Source organism: Phaseolus vulgaris, chromosome 5 (genome assembly GCF_051622355.1).
Source record: "Phaseolus vulgaris cultivar YP4 chromosome 5, ASM5162235v1, whole genome shotgun sequence".
NCBI classification, from domain to species: Eukaryota; Viridiplantae; Streptophyta; class Magnoliopsida; order Fabales; family Fabaceae; genus Phaseolus; species Phaseolus vulgaris.
This window is the reverse complement of record NC_143502.1, coordinates 26,257,723-26,278,973: the sequence shown is the minus strand read 5'-3', so window position 1 is coordinate 26,278,973 and position 21,251 is coordinate 26,257,723. Positions and strand designations below refer to the sequence as shown.

Below are 21,251 nucleotides of genomic sequence, written 5' to 3'. Positions count from 1 at the left end.
TTTCAGCTTCACCTTTTTAGCTAGAGCTTTTTTTTGCTGTTAGTTTGAAATAATATATATTTATTTTATATTTTTTGAAAAGTCGAGAATCACGGCACTTTGGAAAGGCTGTTTAGGAAGTAGTTTTGTTTTGTTTGAGCGGTGGGATGAAGCTAGCCACCTGAATCTTCATTATGCTCCAACTCATAAGCATTCATTCATTTAATATTTAAATTTTAATAATATTAAAATATTTATTATTTTCTATATTATATTGACTCTATACCAAAATCTTCTGAATCCATCACAAAGGAGTCAAGTGGGAAGTATTTGTTTTCACCTTGTGAACTTTTTAAAAGATAGTCAATTTTGTTATTTAAAAAAAAGTATATGATTAGAAATCGTAATTATTTTCTGAGGATTTTGTGATATTTTTTAAAGGAATAAAAATTACTTGCAGTAGTAGAAGATAGATGATAAATCTGAAGATCCAAATATTAAATAGTTATTTTTTAAAAATTTAATTTAATTTCTAACCGATTAATGAATAATTGGTAAGAAAAACCTTAGAAATTTGAGTTTGGTAATTGGTTGTTTGTCTTTTTCATTTTCCCTGCTTTCTCATTTCCTCCATTATTGACTCTGCCAAAGGTTTTCACCTAAAATACAAGCGAAACGGTCACATACGGATTTTGAAATTGTAATTTTATTTTTCCATTTTTCTAGTATTTTAGTTTTTTCATATTTCAGAAAATTCTAATTTTTAATTTTTTTATTTCCGTTTTATTTCTTTTAATGGAAATCTTTAACAAGTTAATTTAAAGTAGTAAATATTAGAAAGCAATTTAGCTAACTGAAATATAAAAATGAAAAATAAACCGTTGAACTAAAATTGGATTATTTTAAATATAAAGACTAGTTGAAAAACAAAGACAAAGCATAGACAGAAAAAAGTTAAATAATATTCCAAAAATATATAAATTGCAAAAGGGAGTTTTGCCTTTTTTCTGTAAAGCTTTTCCTGTACAAGTAGAAAATTTCTGACATAAAAATGGAATAAAATTATTACACAGTTTGTCATATTATACGCAAGAGTAAATGATATGTGCACAAGTTAGTAAGTTACTCCAAATTATTTCACATTATAACTGTTAAAAAAGTAAATAACATTGAAACTCACTAATAAATAAAGGTAAAACAAATGGTTGGTGTGAGGAATCATAAGGTGAATCCACTGCAGTACAAATTTTGGTATCCAAATATTGACTCACCAAGTTTCCAAGTTGTGCAAAACACTTGGAGCGCACCTGGTTTTGTGTTTTCACCTGTGGTTTCACTCCTAAGTAGACATATTTAAGGATCATTCTCTTACCATAGGAGGTTCAACCAAATAAACCAAACCAATTTCAGATTCTGACCATGAGTGCATCAACAAAAGCATGGGTGGTTGCTTCAAGCATTGGAGCAGTGGAAGCCTTGAAAGACCAACTAGGGGTTTGCAGATGGAACTGTGCTCTGAGGTTATTGCAGCAACATGCCAAGAACAACATCAGATCTTATAGTCAAGCTACCAAATCCTCTTCTGCTGCATCTTCTGCTTCACTTTCCCACCAGAAGATCAACCGAACCAAAGAAGAGTCCATGAACAAAGTCATGGAATTCAATTGCTGGGGTCCCACCACTACCAGATTCTAGATCTGCATTATTCAATCCCATTATGCAGCCTTCTATTTTTTGTTCCAATCTTCTTCCTTTGCAAAAACTACTGACCTATTCCCACTCCTTTCACCAACTCAACTTTTCTATCTAATTCATCCAATTATAGCTACTATAAATCCATACAAAGAAAAAATTAGGTGTATTTTCTACGACCCTATGGCGGGCGGGAAGATTCTGGATTCGTTTCAAATTCTGTAACTTTTTCTGTACTTTACCCAGAAATATTTCCCAATAGATTGTCATGGACATCAAGTAGTTCTTCTCATGATCTATCTAACTGAAGTTGATAAAAAAAAATCATCCTATTCTATTAATTTGTTGCTTATATCAAAATAAAACTACAATATTATATAAATTAAAATCAAATACAATTACATCTGATTTAAAGATACATATTATATATATATATATATATATATATATAAAAGATTGAATAATAAGACATGTCAAAATTTTATAATAGAAACTCAAATAATAATTTTAGATATTTAAATGAAAATTTATAAAATATTTTTTAATTAAAAATTATGAAAACGATTCTATATTAAGAAAAATAAAAACTTATTTAAATTACTCTTTTATTTATGATATTTTTCCTGTAATATATAATTTAAAAAAGAAAAACAAAATGAAATCAGTTGTATATTATAAAAAACTAAAAAAGTATTTTAACGATTCTTTTATTTATGATATGTTCTGTCTTTAGATTATAAAGTGAAATGTTGAGTAAATTGCTATTTTCTTTTTTTAAAATATACACTATATAATATATCGACTCTTCAAAAAATACAAAACAAAATAGTTAAATCTTCTTAGTTGTGTAATGTGTTATTGAATCAGTTATTCTTTCTTGCAGATTTTATTGTACCCTCTTGTCGTTTTTCATAATATTGTGAGCCGATTATTTGATTTTTTTATTTAAAATACAGAGTTTACAGACGTGTACAATAAAAATGTTTTTTATTAAAAAATATTATCAACACATTTTATTTTAAAATTAACGAAGAAATTAAACAATTAAACCCTAAACCCAAGATTATTAGTATTATTACATACTTTTAATAAAAGTGAAGTTAAGATCCAATTGAAAATAATTCATAAATGTAAGAAATTTAATTACAAACTTTGAAAATGTAAAAGACTATTTAAAATATTCTAAATAACTTAGGCTTTGGATTGGGGAGGGGATTTGTAGGGAAATGAGGGAGTGAGTTTATGAGGATTAGAGAGGATGTTTGAGGATATGTGAGTGTACTGGATCTGAACTCGTAGTGCTCAGAGCTCACCGATCAGACTTCGGCATTTCCCTCAAACAGGTCAGCTCGGCACATGGGTTTCATTGGCTTTGTGACTGGGTCCCAGGTATACGTATATATTAACTCTCATACATGCATATAGGGTAATCCTTTATGAATTGCTAAGGTAAAGACATTAAATAGGCCTAGGGGTGTACTTATCACGTCCAGGTCTATGGCAAGTGTGATGGGTCACACGTTTGAAATCAGGTACTTGTGTAATAGTCTGCATTCATGCCTTCTATATAATTCCTCGCGTATAAAGCTTGGTTGGCCAACGAAGGGTGTCGAGAGATCTAGGGGTACCTTTAGCGCATTTAGACCCCGCGTAGGAAAAACATTATGTGTAAGCCCAAGCCCAAGTGCATTAGGGTTTATGGAACGTTATACATGCATGGTACGGGGGGTCGCAGTTAGTTGTTTGATGCATGATATAATCTTAAAGATAGCAGCATGCATTCGTAATTACTTGCGATCTACCCCTTAGAGGTAAAAGATAAAAGATAATGTCCTAGTTATATTCCAGTTGAGATTTTATTCTTTATGGAGCCATTGCATATGTTATACGTAAAAGCAGACAAATATACTTGAAAACAACTTGGACTCCAAGAGTGGTTGCTTTCGTTGGTGCCCAGGTGGTTATTATGTTAGGGTTTGTTGCACCCCAAGGAGATAGAATTCTACACGGTTGTGCTGTTAAGATTACGCACCCTATAACATAATTATTATTATTCAATATACTCTCACTGGAGATAGGAGGCTCGAGAGGAAAGGTGGTTGCCAGTGATAACCAAGCGATATTCTATAAAAGGGGCTTAAGGTCCTAGGTGAAGGTACACAATTCTGAATACACTTTTGAATACTAAAACTAGTTGTTTCTTATTCTTTGTTAAGCCCTTACTGACTTGAGCGTTGGAGTGCAAACGGTAGTAAGGGCGCCCTTTGTCTCTACAGGTTAAGCTTCCAACAATCAAGAGAAGTGCAAATTCCAGAGTAGACAGGAGAAGCCTAAACCAGTCGTCGAAGTCAACCGACAACCAAGTCAACCGGCAAGAACATTTGGCGCTCACCGTGGGACCCGACAAAACTAGGTCCCATCCACATTGGTATGCAAGGCAATTGGAAGACATGAGGAATACTCGACAAATCGATTCCGCAGGATCTGAAGAAGTCGATGCCCCCACAACCAGCAGCTTATGGAGATCATCACAGCTCCCCAAGAGACAGTGGCTGCAACCAGGGCTGAGCAGGTTCAAAACCAAGACCAGTTCAGGACTGAGTTGGATGCGTCACGGGCAGCTAATAAGGAACTGCGCAGGACTTGGCAACGCGTCGCTGGCGATCAGTACCCACCTGTTCAGAATAGGGCCCACACAATGCCCTTCTCACAAGAGATCTTGGACGCAGTCGTACCAAAAAACATGACGACGCATAAGATCACCTTCACTGGTGCCGAAGATCCGAGCGTCCACCTTGCAGCCTTTGAGGCCCAGACGATGATTCTAGGAGGCACATAAGTCGCACATTGCAAACTATTCGTAGGCACACTCTTAGGCACAACACCGAAGTGGTTTATTGGCCTACCCAACGACCTCATAACCACTTTTGACTAGTTCTCCACGTTGTTTAGGGACACAGTTCATGGTAAATCAAGCACCACCCCCTATTCTTTTTGACCTATTTGGGGTGATTCAAAACCAGAGGGAATCTGTGAAGGATTTCCTAAATCGATATGGAGTTACTGGTCATCCCGGCTATTGCGGAAAAGCTGGAGTCCTCATCGAAGACCAATAAGGTTTTGGGACCGAGAAAGACTACTTGGTGTGAGTTCCATAAGGCTTATGGACACAGCGTGGAGAACTGTTTAGCTTTGCGCTATTAGTTCTCAAGATTGCTGAAAGAAGGTTTCATGCACGACTATGTGCAGGGAGACCAAGAGGGAACAACAGAAGAAGCATCGACGGGAGAACAAAGGCATGAGGTGCCCATCCATGGTGAAATCCATACTATATCTGGAGGATTCTCTGGAGGAGGTTGTACCGCATCCCAACGAAAGAGCACTAGTACAAAATATGAAAACAACGACCCTTTATTTAGTGCGGCTTTGCGCTTAAACGCATTTGTAAAAAACGCGGTGACATTTTTGTAATTAAATTGATTTACAAATGCGGTTCTAGGGTAAGACCGCATTTGTAAATCAATTCAGAATGATTTACAAATGCGGTCATAGTAAAAACCGCATTTGTAAATAATTTTAATTGATTTACAAATGCGGTCATAGTAAAAACCGCATTTGTAAATAATTTTAATTGATTTACAAATGCGGTCTTACCCTAGAACCGCATTTGTAAATCAATTTTACCCTAAAAATTGAAGCGCGCCACTAGTTTTCACTTTCACTTTCGTCTTCTCCACTCTTCGTTTCAACGTTCTCAGTTTCAGTTCTCTCTGCATTGTAAGTTTCAGTTCTCTCCGCTCTTCGTTTCACTCATTTGTTTTCGTTTTCGTTTTTGCATCATTCATTATTCACTTCCTTGGCATTGTCATTTTCGTTTCCTAACTCGTTTGTGGCATATAGGTTACTGTTCTATTGGTTTTCGCTGGTTTTTTCTGCTCCGCCACCGTCACAGCTTCCGCCACCGCCACAACTTCTGCCACCGCCTTCGCCTTCGTCTTGTGCCTCTGCCACTTCGATCACCATCAACCTAAAGGTTGGTGTTGTATTTAATATTTATTTAATATTTTGAATTTATATTTAATATTTTAAATTTATATTTAATATTTTGAATTTTTATTTAATATTTTGAATTTTTATTTTTCTGTATTATAATATATATTTAATTAATAACTAATACAACTTGGAATTTATAACTAATAACTAATAATTTATATATTTGTGTGTATTTTGAATTTTTGCATTATATAATTTCTATTTTCTTAAATTTATATTATATATTTAGTTAGTTGTTAATTACATTTTAATAAAAGTTTTATGTTATGTTAGTTATTGTTACTTTTAGAATAGAAATATCGTGTTTGGATTGAGTCCGGGGGTGTTCGACCCTCGGCAAATGTGTGAGATTGAATAGAATACTAATTATTAGAAAATCCTAACTATATTCCAGAATATATAATGGATCGAAGTTGGATTAATGTTGTTCGTATAAGTGATGAGTACGAAAGGGGAGTAGAGGAATATACAATTTGCGCAGCGTAACGCGATTATTAGTGGTCATGATGGAGCAAAGATCAGGTGTCCGTGCGTTAACTGTTTGAATGGAAGAATATTGGATGTGAATATCATGAGGGAACACCTGCTATGTGATGGGTTTCTTCGATCTTATACAACTTGGACATGGCATGGTGAATTATTAAATTTACCACGTGTTTCCGTAACTGAAGAATATGTGGGTTCTACCATGGATGAAGCAGTACACGATGATGGAGATGATGATCGATTGGAGGACATGATTCGTGATGTGGGAGCTGAGTGTTTTGCAAAAGCGCATGGATATGAAAGTATGTCAAAAGATGCAGAGACTCCTTTGTATCCTGGATCAACTAACTTCACACGGTTGTCGGCGGTGTTAAGATTGATGAATTTGAAGGCAATAAACGGATGGACTGATAAAAGCTTCACGGAATTGCTCCAGCTGTTGAAGGATATGCTTCCAGAGGGAAATAGTCTACCTAATCGTAATTACGAGGCCAAAAAGATTCTTTGTCCAATGCATATGGAGTACAAAAAGATACATGCATGTCCTAATGATTGTATATTATACCGGAAAGATTTTGAATTGTTGAAAAGTTGTCCGAGGTGTGGGTTATCACGTTATAAGTTGAAACAAAAAGATGATGATTCTATTGATGAGATGGAAAAGCATGGACCCCGAATGAAGGTTATGTGGTATCTTCCCATCATTCCAAGGATGAAGCGTTTGTTTGCAAACCCAGACGATGCTAAGAATCTTAGATGGCATGCAGATGAGAGGAAATGCGATGGCATGTACCGACATCCAGCTGATTCTATTCAATGGAAGAAATTTGATGATGACTTTCCAGAATTTGGTAAAGAATCTAGAAATATCCGACTTGGTTTAGCTACAGAAGGAATGAATCCGTTTGGTAATATGAGTACAAATCACAGTTCATGGCCTGTATTACTAGTTATTTACAACTTACCTCCTGGATTGTGCATGAAGCGAAAATACATGATGTTGTCTATGATGATATCCGGTCCGAAACAACCAGGGAATGATATTGATGTTTATCTAAGTCCCCTAATTGAAGATTTGAAGTTAATGTGGGACCAGGGTGTCGAAGTATTTGACGGATTTGCTAATGAAACTTTCAAGCTTCATGCCATGTTATTTTGCACCATCAATGACTTTCCGGCATATGGTAACTTATCAGGTTATAGTGTTAAGGGTCACAAAGCGTGTCCAATATGCGAAGAAGACACTGCTTCTCAACAATTGAAACATGGAAGGAAAACAGTATATCTTCGGCATCGGAGGTTTCTTAGAAGTCATCATCCTTACCGGAGGTTGAAAAAAGCCTTTAATGGACACCAAGAGGGTAGTGGTCCACCAACTCCATTAACCGGTGTTGAGGTTTACGAAAAGGTAAATAACATAGACCACACCTTCGGAAAGTCCAAAAAAAAGTCATCTGTGACAAATATTTGGAAGAAGAAATCAATCTTCTTTGATCTTCCGTACTGGTCAAGGTTAGAAGTCAGACATTGTATAGATGTAATGCATGTTGAGAAGAATGTGTGTGATAGCTTAATTGGTACACTTCTTAACATTAACGGGAAGACGAAGGATGGTCTAAATGCTCGTTTAGATTTGATTGAGATGAACATACGCGGCGAGTTGGCACCCATAGAAATGGGTAAGCGTACATATTTGCCCCCAGCCTGTTACACAATGTCAAAAGATGAAAAAATTAGTTTTTGTCAATGTCTAAAGGGTGTGAAAGTGCCACAAGGACATTCCTCAAATGTGAAGAGCCTAGTGTCAATGCAAGATTTGAAGTTAATTGGGTTGAAGTCTCATGATTGTCACATCTTGATGCAACAGTTGTTGCTAGTAGCTATCCGTGGGATCTTACCAAAAAATGTTAGACATACCATAACCCGTTTGTGCTCATTCTTCTCTTCCATCTGTTGTAAAGTCATTGATCCCTCAAAACTAGATGAACTTCAAAATGAAATTGTTGTTATCTTGTGTGAATTGGAGATGTTTTTTCTTCCGTCTTTTTTTGACATCATGGTTCATCTAGTGGTGCATCTGGTAAGAGAGGTTAGATTGTGTGGACCAGTGTACTTAAGATGGATGTATCCTGTTGAGCGGTATATGAAAATTTTGAAAGGTTATGTGAAAAATCATTATCGTCCAGAGGCTTCAATGATTGAAAGGTACATAGCTGAAGAAAGTATTGAATTTTGTTCAGAGTACATGACAAAAGCAAATCCAATAGGTGTTCCAGCTAATTCATGGCACCACAGGCGTTCTACAACTAAATGTTTACATGGTGTGAATATTGTAAGCAAATCTCGATCAGAAGTCTTGCAAGCACATTTGTACATATTGAATAACACAGATGAAGTTGTACCTTACATAGAAGCTCATAAAGCCATTGTGAAGGCAAATAACCCAAGACAAGCAGAGAAATGGGTCTTGATGGAACATAATAGAACTTTCATGCCTTGGTTTAAAGATGAGGTGTTCAAGGATTCAATGGCATCAGAGACCTTGACTTGGTTGGCTCCTGGATTGAAGTTTGATGTCATCTCATGTACAGCGTATGAAGTGAATAATTGTATATTTTACACGAAGTCCATGGATGAAAAGAGTACAGTTCAAAATTCTGGTGTTACTCTTGAAGCCGAGTCAATGCAGTTTTCGACTTCGAAAGATACAAATCCAGTACTTGGATCAATGGCATACTATGGGTTTATAGAAGAGATATGGGAGATTGACTACACTAAGTTTTCCGTTCCAGTTTTCAAGTGTAAATGGGTTGACAATAAAAGTGGGGTTAAAATTGATGAATCAGGATTCACACTAGTGGACTTTTGAAAGATAGGGTATCGAGATGAGCCATTTATAATGGTTCAACAAGTATCTCAGGTTTTCTATGTGAAAGATCCTACGTCAGAACATTGGTATGTCGTTTTACACGGGAAAAAACAAGGGGAAGCCATAGATGATATTGAAAATGGCGAAACTTGTTCATTCACACCAATGATAACTAATAAAGATGACGATGTACTTGATGATGTACATGCAACCCGTAAAGACCACAGTGAAGGAATTTACATATAAACATTCAACCCACATGCAACATGTAAATAAACATTTAGAATTTTTTGTATTATTTTTATATGATTTTAATTCGATGCACATTAACTAATGTTTGTTACCTAATTTTTTTAACAGAGACATGGATGACGACCAGACTCCAGACAGACCTCGATCTGGACGAGGCAGTAGAGGACCTACTAGATTGAAGCGTCTTGCATTGAGACGTGCTGCTGGTGAGAAGACACATGTTGACATTGACGTCAACACTGGAGTTGCTTTTGGTCCTAAGGCAGATGAGTTTATGAGCTATCTTGGAGTTGTTTCTCGTGAGAGGCTCTCCATTTTGATTAATTCATGGGATGAGGTTTCAGAGGTTGATCGGAACATGCTATGGGAGGATGTTCTGGTAAGCTTTACATTATTATTGTTATCATATAATGCTTTTTAATATTGATTAATTAATTTTAATTTGATGATGTTATTTTCCAGGCAAACTTTGACATTCCTGATGTGGAACCGCTTCGATCAAAGATATTATCCAATATCGCACTTAAATTTCGTACCTTTAAGTCAAGACTGACTTCGAGATACATTTTTGGCGACCTTAAAGACGAAAATCCATGTTTAAAGTACCAACATATTGATGAAGAGACATGGCGTCTTTTTAGAGAAAGCCGTGAAAATGAGGCTTGGATGGTAAGTGAAGTAACTTTTTTGTTTATATAACATTAATAAGTTTATCTTATTTACTTCAGTTTGTTTATTTCAATTATGACAGGATCGTCGGAAGAAAGCTCAAGAGATAGCTTTGAAGAATCTTACCCCGCACGTTATGTCTCGTTCGGGGTATAGAAAACTTGAGCAAACACTGATGGTGGAAAAGGAGAAATCTCAACAGGGGACGTTGTCTGAGAATGTGGAAACAGGGGTCACTTCTCCTCCATCACCACCTTTTCGCCATGTAAAATGGAAGAGGGCCCGAATTAAAAAGTCGGGTGCACCAAGTTCTGAGCAATCCGGGGTTATAATCGAAAAAATTGTAAGTTATTTTTGTTATTTTCAATTTTTTTAAAGCATTAATTATATTAATGATTGAAAATATGATTTTTGTGTACTCTTGCAGGATTCCTTGGAATCCGATGGTAAATTTGTTGCTGAAGGTCGTCACGATATCCTGGTTGAAGCAATTGGACGACCTGAACACTCTGGTCGTGTTCGTGCCGCTGGACAAGGGGTCGGAATTAAACTTTATTTTGGAGTTTCAGAACGACAGCCATCCTCATCCTCCAAGAAGAGTAAGTTATGTGAAGAAATAATGGAGGAGATGAGAAAGGAGACTGATTTGATGTGGCTGGAGATGAAAAAGGAGAATGATCGAATGCGACAAGAGTTTCTATCGCAACAAGTTTGTGCTAAGCCGATTGAACCCCTTGTTAGTCCCACTCCCAAGAGCACAAAGGGGAGTTGTGCGGCTCCTTCAACATCAGGGGATGATATCAATGGGCAGACAGAGGATTGTGAGCTACTGGTAGTGGGCGGCAAACTTCCTCGGGTGGTGGCACTTGGAAAAGTCTATAAAAACGCCACCACCTTACATAATGTTCCTCTCTCCCCTGATGTGGCGAAGGTAACAGTTGAAAAAGTACGATTTCCTGATGCTCGTGTTCCACTACCTTCAGATGAGGTAACCACTGTGGCCGATGCATTTCAGACATTCGTTGCCTGGCCCAGAGAGCTCATTCGATCTATGCCCGAACCTCATGTAATAATTTCGTTTCATTATATTATTTTTTATTTATATTTATATATTACATATAATTTAATACAAATGTTGTTTATCTTGTAGAAACCTTTTCAGCCACCAAGTCCGAAAAAGAAGCGTGAGGTTCCAGTTGACGATCCTATGGCTTCCCGACGTCTCATTGCTAGTCAGATTGGCAATGATCCTTTTCCAGTTCTGTGGGATGATACATTTTTTCAAATAAACACTGAACTGCCACTGATGATTTACAACACAGATTTATCAGAATTTATATCTGGGAAACAGGAGCTCAATATAAGTATAATTCAATTTTTTATGATGTAAGTATCTTTACCTATTATTCAATTTACTTTATGTTAAATTATTATTGATTATGCTTTAACTAAAAACTTGTAGGTTTTTGCATAGAGTCTGTATCACTGAGGGGAAGGAAAATATGTATGGATTCTTAGATCCTGCATATACTAATCCCGTTGGACCAAACTCAACTGAGACTCAAGCATACATCACTAACATCCTGGAAAAAGAGGGAAAACAAATTTATTTATGCCCTTATATTAATGAGTAAGTTTAATTATATGTCATCAATTATTATTATTTCATGTTTTAAATATTTACTAACTCTTTTCATTGATCATATAGGCATCATTGACAGTTACTTGTCTTATCAATGGTTGATAAGACTGCTGTGTGGTTTTGTTCCCTACACAAGAAGATGCCCACAAAATTTAAGGATATCATTGATAAGTAAGTATAGTATAAACTTAACTTTGTATGTTACTAATTAACCATCTACTAACGAGGTTTTTTTGTATTAACCAGTTCATGGCGTGGATATAACATCCTAAAAGGTCGATCCAGTTCAAATAATTTGAATTACATAAGAGTAAAGGTTTGTAATTTTTTTCTTTCTCTATTATCATTGTTTATCAATATACTAATATATTACTTTTTATTGAATTATAGTGTAATAAACAACCAGGAAGCTATGAGTGTGGCTATTACATTATGCAATGGATGATTACCATTATAAGACTAGGTGTTAAAACTGGTTGGAAAGAGGTACTATATATGTTAAATCATTTTTATAATTCTTGAACATATATATATCTAAAAACTAATTTATGTCAACTTTGCAATGCAGTTATTCACAGAAGAAACACCAATGAATGAGGAAGGCATTTCATATGTTAAAGATTCTTGGTCCACATATTTCATTACTTTTTATAACTCTAGCATAGGTAAACAATAGTGGTTTTATTATATGTAATTTGATCACTTGTAAATGTACATTTTGATGATTTCAATTGATTACTATATTTCTGTATTTGTCTGGCTGAGTTTGATCATTATGCAGGTTATTAAAATATATGGTTTCTGCACAAAACAAAGTGAACTTTAAAAAAAAAGCACTATTTACAAATGCGGTCATTTACCAAGACCGCATTTGTAAATAGTGATTTATGAATGCGGTTTTTACCAAGACCGCATTCATAAATCCTAAACCCCAAACCCACTCCCTAATTCAGAATAATATACAAATGCGATTATTTTAGGTAATCGCATTTGTAAATGTGATTTATGAATGCGGTCATAGGATCGCATTTGTAAATGCCAGATTTACGAATGCGTGCTGATCAAATGCGGTTCTATGACCGCATTTGTAAATGTAAAATAGCCGCATTTGTTTTACATTTCTGCACTAGTGGAGGTACGTGAGGGAGGTAATGGCGGTGGATGCATAAGGATTAGAACAACCAACCAAACCTGATCTCTGTTTCACCTGAGCAGACTTGAGAGACATTGTCCCACACGACAATGATCCGTAGTAATATCACTAGTCACCGCTGGAAGAAGGGTACATTGGGTTCTTGTGGATCAGGGAAGCTCGACCGACGTGCTATTTTGGTCGACATTCAATAAGTTGCAACTGTCACCAAACTAGTTGAGGCCTTACAATGGTTGCTTGTATGGGTTTCAGGGGACCAAGTAGAGGTGAGGGGGCACGTAGAGCGGAGGACGACCTTCTCAGACGGCGTCTCATCTCAGATCATTAATATCAGGTAGTTAGTCGTGAACGCTCCTTCAGCTTATAACATCCTCCTGGGTAGACCTGCCATAAATAAGTTAGGAGCGGTGGCTTCGTCGAGGCACATGAAGATGAAGTTTCCCTCTCAAGAACGGGGTGTAATTGTTATTAAGTCCGACCAAAAGGTGGCAAGAAAATGCTACGAAAATAACCTAAAAATAAAGCGAGGAGTGTGCATGGTCACCGCTCGACCAACAAAAGAGGGAGACACCTCGCGCGTGCAAATCGCTACTGATAAGCAACCTAAGTCGGCGGACGAGGTTCAGGAAAGGGAGATCGGAGGTAAGAAATTCAAGCTTGGCAAGTCCCTGAGCCAAGAATTGCAAGAGAAGATCGTCGAGGTGATAACACAACATTTAGATGCTTTTACATGGTACGCATCAGATATGTCGGGCATTAATCTAGAATTTTTGTGTCATCGATTCACGATGGACCCAAAGGTTAGACCAGTCATTCAGAAGAGGAGAAAATTCAACGAAGCGAGGCGTCTCTTACAGATGGTACCATCAGTGTTATTGGTAGGCGTCTCGTCATTAAGCAAGAGACGCTAAAGTTATTAGACGACTGACCATATAAGGGAAATCCAATACCTCGAGTGGTTAGCAAACGTGGTTTTGGTAAAAAAAGCTAGTGGAAAGTGGAGAATGTGCGTGGACTTTACAGATCTCAACAAAGCTTGCCCTAAAGATTCGTATCCACTGCCCAACATCGACATCTTGGTAGATAGTGCATCCGGTGCTGACTTCTTAGCTTTCTAGGTGCGTTCTCGAGGTACAACTAGATTTGTATGCACCCTCGAGATGAAAGTAATACCGCTTTCTTGACAAAGCATGCCAACTATTGCTATAAGGTGATGTCGTTTCCCTCATACAGGTCAGCTCGGCACATGGGTTTCATTGGCTTTGTGACTAGGTCCCAGGTATACGTATATATTGACTCTCATACATGCATATAAGGTAATCCTTTATGAATTGCTAAGGTAAAGACATTAAATAGGCCTATGGGTGTACTTAACACGTCCAAGTCTATGGCAGGTGTGATGGGTCACGCGTTTGGAATCAGGTACTTGTGCAATAACTCGCATTCATGCATTCGATATAATTCCTCGCGTATAAGGCTTGGTTGGCCAACGAAGGGTATCGAGGGATCTAGGGATGTATTTAGCGCATTTAGACCCCGCATAGGAAAAAGCATCATGTGTAAGCCCAAGCCCAGGTGCGTTAGGGTTTATGGAACGTTATGCATGCATGGTACGAGGGGTCGCAATTAGTTGTTTGATGCATGATATAATCTTAAAAATAGGATTATCCATTCGTAATTACTTGCGGTCTACACCTTAAAGGTAAAAGATAAAAGATAATGTTCCAATTATATTCTAGTTGAGATTTTATTTTTCCTGGAGCCATTGCATATGTTATACGTAAAAGCAGACAAATATACTTGAAAACAACTTGGACCCCAAGAGTGGTTGCCTTCGTTGGTGCCCAGGTGGTTATTCTGTTAGGGTTTGTTGCACCCCAAGGAGATAGAATTCTACACGGTTGTGTTGTTAAGATTACGCACCCTATAACATAATAATAATAATAATAATAATAATAATAATAATAATAATTATTATTATTATTATTATTATTATTATTATTGAATATACTCTCACTGGAGATAGGAGTCTCGAGAGGAAAGGTAGTTGTCAGTGATAACCAAGCGATATTCTATAAAAGGGACTTAAGGTCCTAGGTGAAGGTACGCAATTCTAAATACACTTTTGAATACTAAAACTAGTTGTTTCTTATTCTTTATTAAGCCCTTACTGACTTGAGCGACGGAGTGCAAACGACCGTAAGAGTGTCATTTGTCTCTACAAGTTAAGCTTCCAACAATCAAGAGAAGTGCAGATTTTAGAGGAGACAGGTGAAGCCTAAACCAGTCGTCGAAGTCAACCGGCAAGAACAGTGAGGTTGTTTGGTTTGAGGGATGGGTGATGTGATATTTGATTTGTGAGGACATTTGATTGAAATTTATGAGTGATGTGATAGTTGAGGAAAAATTTATAAATTATTTTAAAGATGTCAAATATAAGTTTACAAATTTATCCTTATTATTAAAAAAATATTTGAATAATGAATTATAATATTTTTTTTTTAGATTTAAATTAATTAAATATTTTTAATATAATATCCATAATTACTTGTATTTTTTAATAAAAATTAAAAAAAGTAATAAAAAATATTTTTATGATAAATTGAAATAAATTTATTAAATATATTGAAAACTATAAAAAATAATATTTATTATTATATATATATTGTTGATATTATAATTTTATTATATTATTTTTATTATTTATAATTATTTTTTGTTATTAATAACATAATTAAATATTTTTAAATTTTTTAAATAAATTGATATAATATTTAATTTTATATATTATATATTATAATAAAATACATATATAAACATATTTAAGTAAAATACAACAATCTTATACAAAATCAGCATAAATCTTTTTATTTAAATGAAAATTAAAAGAAATCTCCCTAGTTACTTCTTACACATGTATAAAAACACTATTATTTTTTATTTTTTTTAATGATATATTAACGATCAACAATTTTTATACCATCACATTATAACTTTTAATATTATTATTTTAATATTTTTCATATCATTTAATTCTAAATTTACCTTTTATTATATATATTTATTTCTAAATCTTTATTTATCTTTATTTTTATTGATTCATAGATATATATTTAACTTTGTTGAGTTAAGTCCTAGGATTCTGCTTAAAACAGTGGGTTACAACGCCCCTGGTTTTCTGGTTTTGCTTTTCTTCAATTCCCTTCCGCCCCAATTAAGCCTGTGGTTTGGTTTCAACCACCTTCTTCAAAATCCCTCAATCACCCACACACATATATATATATATAGATATAGGAAGAAACATACCATTCCCTCCACGCATCAAAACAACACATCCCAATATTTCATCAAAAGCCATAGCAGTTAACATGAGTGCAGCTACTAGAGCTTGGATTGTGGCATCCAGCATAGGGGCAGTGGAGGCCTTGAAGGATCAACTGGGGGTGTGCAGGTGGAACTATGCCTTGAGGTCGCTCCAGCAGCATGCCAAGAGCAACATCAGATCATACACTCAGGCCAAGAGCTTGTCCTCTGTCACTTCTGCTGCAGTTCCCAACAAGGTTAATAGGACCAAGGAGGAGTCCATGAGGAAAGTCATGGACTTGGGTTGTTGGGGTCCCAATACTATAAGGTTTTAGAGTGGGAAGTGAATGTCACCCTTTCAGATCCCATTCATCATTATGCTACAAGTTTGATCCTATACTGCATTGTAGCCTTTGTGATGTCATCCTAATACCTTATGTTATGCATGTCTTTGATTCATACAAAATTTTGTCCATGAAATGGTAAATATATGATCCTATGAAATGAAATTTGAGGTCTAATTTTCAGTTTTTGTGTTATGTTTCAATTTTTTTATTATGTGGGTATATGGATCTGTGAATTATTTTTAGTGGGCAAATCCATATAACAGCAATGTCCTAATCGGATCTGGCTTTACTTTCTATAAAAAAATGAACAAGTAAAGGATGCAAATAACACAATGCTTTCATGTTATTTTGATCAAATTACTGCCTTCTGCTTAAAATAAACAATGGATGGCAAAATTAAGAAAACCTAATCGGATCAATCAATCTAACTGATCTTTTTTCTGTCTTTGATTCAATAGAGGATGCTGTGGATGGAGTGAGCAAAATTTAGAAGTCTGTTATTCCCTAAGCTAAAGACTTGTCAATGAAAGAAACACGGAACTGTTTGAGATGGTAAACTTCTACATTAACATTAGCCACGAGTCTGTATAATTGTCTGAACAGTCTTCTCTAAGGATTTGAGAAATTAGCTCGTGCAATCAATTAATCATATACAGTCATCATATTCCCAATATTTACATTTCAATCAACTAAGTTTCAATTAGATTTCATTCCAGTTACCCAACACAGTCATCATACTTCCAATATATACATATCAATACAGAGTATGGGCAGAGTTAGAAGGAATCGTACAAAATCTGAACTGGGGTAGCGGTTTCTGGGAGCCTCGCTAGTTTTGGACATTTAAAGATCCTAATGTTTTGGAGAGACTCGCACAACATTTGTCCACTACTTATGCTCCTGAGTTCTGGTAGGTGCTTCAATGATAATGACATTAACTTTGAATGTGTGACTATAATAGTATCTCTATTAGTCACATAAGATTTTTTACCCCCATAGCTTTCATAATCTGTTCCATCAACTGAAATTATTTCTTCCATTGACTTGCAGTTATGAACAGTTATCTCTTCCATGTTTGGTAGATAAGCTAGCAATCTAGGTGTCAGAAGCTTCTTGATAATTGGACAACGGTAGATGAAAAAGTACTTCAAACAAGTAAAAGCTCTTCCTGGTGGAAAGATTTGAGCCACAACTTCATCTTCCTTACATAGACTAAGCAAGTTTTTCAGGCTATAGAGTTCCAATGATTCTAAGCTGTGAAGAGAGGTGCAACATGAGGAAGAGCAAGATAAAGAAAACATGTACTCTTGTCCATCACAGTCTGCAATCTCACAGCGCCTAAAAGAGGTGGCGTTTTTTAATGACATAACATCACATAAGCTCTGAATGTCATGACATCTTTCAACCTTCAAGCGTTGAATGTCTAGAGGGAGGATAAGGGGCGTTTCTCCTGTTCTGATTTTGCAATTTGAAATTATCACATCCTTCCTCAAACAAACCTCAGCAAAACAACACCACGGAGAGTTACCAAGAGATTCTTCAGTGTCTAACTGAAGAAGGTAACTTCTAGGTCCATATATATGCATTATTTTCACATAGGCATTGAAATGGTGCATGTTGTACAAGTTAGCTGCAAAAGTTTCCAACTTTCTCAGGCATGATATATACTCTACTTTCACTTTTATCTTTCTTGACCACCAATGGAGAATAAGAAATTGGAGACGAGTCAATTTTGCTATTTGTTTTCCTGATGACACCAAATCTTTTGCATAAAGATTAAGCCATTTAAGGTTTACTAACGTTTGCAAACCTTGAGGCATTTCTGTGATTGCAGTAAAAGATAGGTCTAACCTTAGTAAGGACTGAAGCTTTGCTAGTGAAGGCATGTGCTTTAATCGCTTACAAGATGTTAGCAACAAAGCAGTGAGGGTACTCAACTCAGACACAGATTTTGGCAAAACCTCAATGTCTGTGAAAGACAAATCAAGAACTTCAAGAGCAGACATGTGCACAAAAAACGAATCAGAGATCCTAGTCAAGGATTCATTATGCTTCAAAATCAAGGTTCTAAGTTTAGGACACCTAGGTGATATGTCTGTTGGAATTTCATGTATCCAATTACACATCAAGGAAACCTTCTCTAGGTCCTCAGTCCATTCTACTTCATCAGGAATCTTTGTCAATTGCAATCCAGCCTTCACCAGGAAATGGTTGTTCACCTTTATAACATTAATAGCCATTGCTCTCACCAAATCATGCATTTTCACCAATTGACTTCCCACATAGTAGCCTTCCACACTATCTATTGGTTCCACATGTTGGCATCCCATTTTCATCATGCTGATAGCTATATGACTGCTGGCATCCTGTAGTCCTGTGCATTTCTTTCCACCAACATAATTTTCCACTTTCCCCAAAAGACAGATGTTCTCAAGCTTATTCAGTATGGTGTGTCCTTCATTAAACGTAGCCTCCAAACTTTTCATTCCATTCACCAGTCCCTCATCAACAAAACTTTCTATCAAAACATCCCTGTCTATTTCAAAATCTTCAGGATATAATGCACAGCATAAGAAGCACTGCTGGACCATTTTATCATTCAAGTGATCATAGCTAAATCTCAACACACCGAGCACCTCCATTTCCATTTCCTTCGGCTTTACTTTTGTGTTTCTTAGTTCTTCCAGTGTGTGCCGCCACTCACAAATTTCTTCCACTCCCCTCATGCTTCTGGCCATTGTAATAATTGCTAGGGGTAAACCAGCACATTGCTTTGCAACAGATCTGGCAACCTGTTCTACTTCTGGAGAAAAAGTAGTCTGTTGTCCAAGGTTGTCCACAAATAAAGTCCATGCTTCTTCCATAGAAAGAGGCTCAACTTTGACACTGTTTTGACAATTCATCCTTCGACACACGTCTAACGAACGACTTGTCAAAACCAATTTTAGCCCATCTGCTCTCACAGGAATTCCAACCCTCTCTAGAGGAAAATGATTCCACACATCATCTAGAAAAAGAACACATCTCTTCCTTCTCATCAAGGCCCATGATAATCTTGCTGCTCTTTTCCTTTCATCACTTTCTTTTGAAATATCTATGCCAACTATTTTTGCCACATCACACTGCAATTTGTGAATGCTAAATGACTGTGAGATAGTCACCCAAAACACACTTTCAAAGTTGGTGACCGCTGTTAAAAGCATATTATGTATGTGTATTAGCACACTTGTTTTCCCCACTCCTCCCATGCCATACACACCAATCATCAACACACCATCGTTCATCAACCAGTCCCATATCTTACGAACATTTTTCTGAAACATTGCACCAGCTAATTCTGTTGTCAACAATGCATATCCTCTAGATTCCTGTGCACTGCCCACAATTCCTTCAGGGAACCTACCACGCCCCACAAGATCTGTAACTTGTCCTGTTAGTTTCTTTACTTGTACAATTAGCTTGAAATTCCTAAACACTCCACCGTATCTCAAATCCTGAACCTTGCCATACACTTCATTTTTCTTTCTGTGAACATTTCTCAACCAATTTTCAACTTCTCGTTTCCTTTTCTTGCCATGCTCTAGCTCTTCAATTTCTAGCTCTTTGTTTATGTCATGTTCCAGGCTGCAAAGCTCTTCTAGCTTCATTTCGAGCATTTGTACATTGTCATTGAAGCCGTTGAATCCGCAGAGCATATCCAAGATTAGAGTATATATTTCACGGGTTTTCACCAAGCCTTCTATGATTCTAGTGGCCATAACATGCTCCTGCAGAAAAAAGAAACAGAAAAGGAAGGGAAAAAGATAAGCAGTTGTTTGCCAAAGAAAGCTCTAAAAGGAAAAGTTCCCTAAACAAAACGCAAGAGGAAAATAGTACCAAGAAAAATAAAAGAAAAATGTTCTAATTCGAATGCTATTCAATAAACCAACTACTGGTATGCAAAAAGAATGTTTGTAAACTGTAATGGTTCAATTATGCAGTCTGCGGAGTGCGCTTGCAGAATACCATTTATCTCCTAGATTTAAGGAAATTCATTGAAATTCGTAATTAACATGTTCATGTTCCTGGCTTCTCTAATTTTTCTTAAGGAACGGTGTCTGGTATAAGATTATTTATGTGAAATCATTATAAGCGTATGATCCCTTAAAAACAGATCAATAAATTATACTCACTTGTTCAAACATAAAAGGTCGTTTATTCAAACTAAATTGTGGAGAACCAGAAACGCATGCTATCATCTTTCCAGGCAAAACATTCGAATAACCAACACGCCAACAAAACACAGTTGCAAAAGAAAACAAACAACTTTTACTAGTCTCCATCCAGCAAGAAAAAGGAAATTGAATTTACTCAATTGAGGGCCAGGAATTAAAATAACAAAAAAAAAAGTGATAAACAGTGGAACTAAGAAGCTAATGCTTACCTGAGTATAACAAGATTTGAATTCTTAGAATCAACAGAGCTTTCTGATCCAGGGATCCTTATTCGGCGTATAAATGATAGCACGATGATCTATGTGCATGTGAACCAACACGACCAACCAAGCATGGCATAAGAATCATATGGAAAAATATGAGCATGCAATATAGAATTCAGTTTTTGCCAAAACAAAAGAAGAAGAAAAAATTATGCCAGTCCACTGGTGTTCCCAAGTCTTTGCCGTGACTGCATGGTATTGTCTTTGAAAAGTCAGCACGTAGAAAAAACAAGTTAGTTGGTAATAATCACCATTTACTTGTTAAAAACTCAAAATATATTAAAGTAATTACAATTTGCTTTGCATCCATTTCTAATAATAAAACTGAA

The 21,251-nt window shown here is 36.0% G+C and overlaps 4 protein-coding genes across 6 annotated transcripts; 3 read left to right on the top strand and 1 right to left on the bottom strand.

Annotated features, from left to right (window-relative positions):
* Positions 1–1,235: 1,235 nt before the first annotated feature.
* On the top strand, positions 1,236–1,963 carry LOC137834468 (uncharacterized). Its single transcript, XM_068642510.2, has one exon. It carries the CDS (start codon positions 1,399–1,401, stop codon positions 1,672–1,674), a length of 276 nt encoding a protein of 91 aa, XP_068498611.1. The 5' UTR covers positions 1,236–1,398; the 3' UTR covers positions 1,675–1,963.
* A 7,480-nt stretch (positions 1,964–9,443) lies between these two features.
* On the top strand, positions 9,444–11,639 carry LOC150027542 (uncharacterized). Its single transcript, XM_090302907.1, has 6 exons — positions 9,444–9,710; positions 9,794–10,000; positions 10,083–10,343; positions 10,932–11,066; positions 11,151–11,386; positions 11,463–11,639. The coding sequence occupies exons 1-6, from the start codon at positions 9,444–9,446 to the stop codon at positions 11,632–11,634; spliced, it is 1,278 nt and encodes a 425-aa protein (XP_090159033.1). The 3' UTR covers positions 11,635–11,639.
* Positions 11,640–15,931: 4,292 nt separating this feature from the next.
* On the top strand, positions 15,932–18,183 carry LOC137835356 (uncharacterized). Of its 3 annotated transcripts, none has more exons than XR_016521055.1 (4): positions 15,932–16,580; positions 16,904–16,997; positions 17,162–17,355; positions 17,496–18,129. XR_016521055.1 is itself a non-coding variant. In XM_068643831.2 (4 exons), the coding sequence occupies exon 1, from the start codon at positions 16,164–16,166 to the stop codon at positions 16,431–16,433; it is 270 nt and encodes an 89-aa protein (XP_068499932.1). In that variant the 5' UTR covers positions 16,023–16,163; the 3' UTR covers positions 16,434–16,580; positions 16,904–16,997; positions 17,209–17,355; positions 17,496–18,183. The 3 variants fall into 3 exon arrangements, 2 of the variants coding, with proteins under 2 accessions (XP_068499932.1, XP_068499931.1); XM_068643831.2 differs by having other exon boundaries at positions 16,023–16,580; positions 17,209–17,355; positions 17,496–18,183; XM_068643830.2 differs by having other exon boundaries at positions 16,054–16,580; positions 17,150–17,355; positions 17,496–18,183.
* On the bottom strand, positions 17,222–21,003 carry LOC137835355 (putative disease resistance protein At4g27220). The gene is made up of 2 exons (XM_068643827.2): positions 20,869–21,003; positions 17,222–20,212 (listed from the first exon to the last, which is right to left on the bottom strand). The coding sequence occupies exon 2, from the start codon at positions 20,201–20,203 to the stop codon at positions 17,222–17,224; it is 2,982 nt and encodes a 993-aa protein (XP_068499928.1). The 5' UTR covers positions 20,204–20,212; positions 20,869–21,003.
* Positions 21,004–21,251: the final 248 nt, after the last annotated feature.

Excerpts from the sequence above, each read along its gene's own strand:
- LOC137834468 (XM_068642510.2), top strand. The coding sequence starts at position 1,399 with ATGAGTGCATCAACAAAAGCATGGGTGGTTGCTTCAAGCATTGGAGCA.
- LOC150027542 (XM_090302907.1), top strand. The coding sequence starts at position 9,444 with ATGGATGACGACCAGACTCCAGACAGACCTCGATCTGGACGAGGCAGT. Across the intron at positions 9,711-9,793 it reads TGCTATGGGAGGATGTTCTG|GCAAACTTTGACATTCCTGA; the intron begins GTAAGCTTTACA and ends GTTATTTTCCAG. Across the intron at positions 11,387-11,462 it reads ATAATTCAATTTTTTATGAT|GTTTTTGCATAGAGTCTGTA; the intron begins GTAAGTATCTTT and ends AAAAACTTGTAG.
- LOC137835356 (XM_068643831.2), top strand. The coding sequence starts at position 16,164 with ATGAGTGCAGCTACTAGAGCTTGGATTGTGGCATCCAGCATAGGGGCA.
- LOC137835355 (XM_068643827.2), bottom strand. The coding sequence starts at position 20,203 with ATGGCCACTAGAATCATAGAAGGCTTGGTGAAAACCCGTGAAATATAT.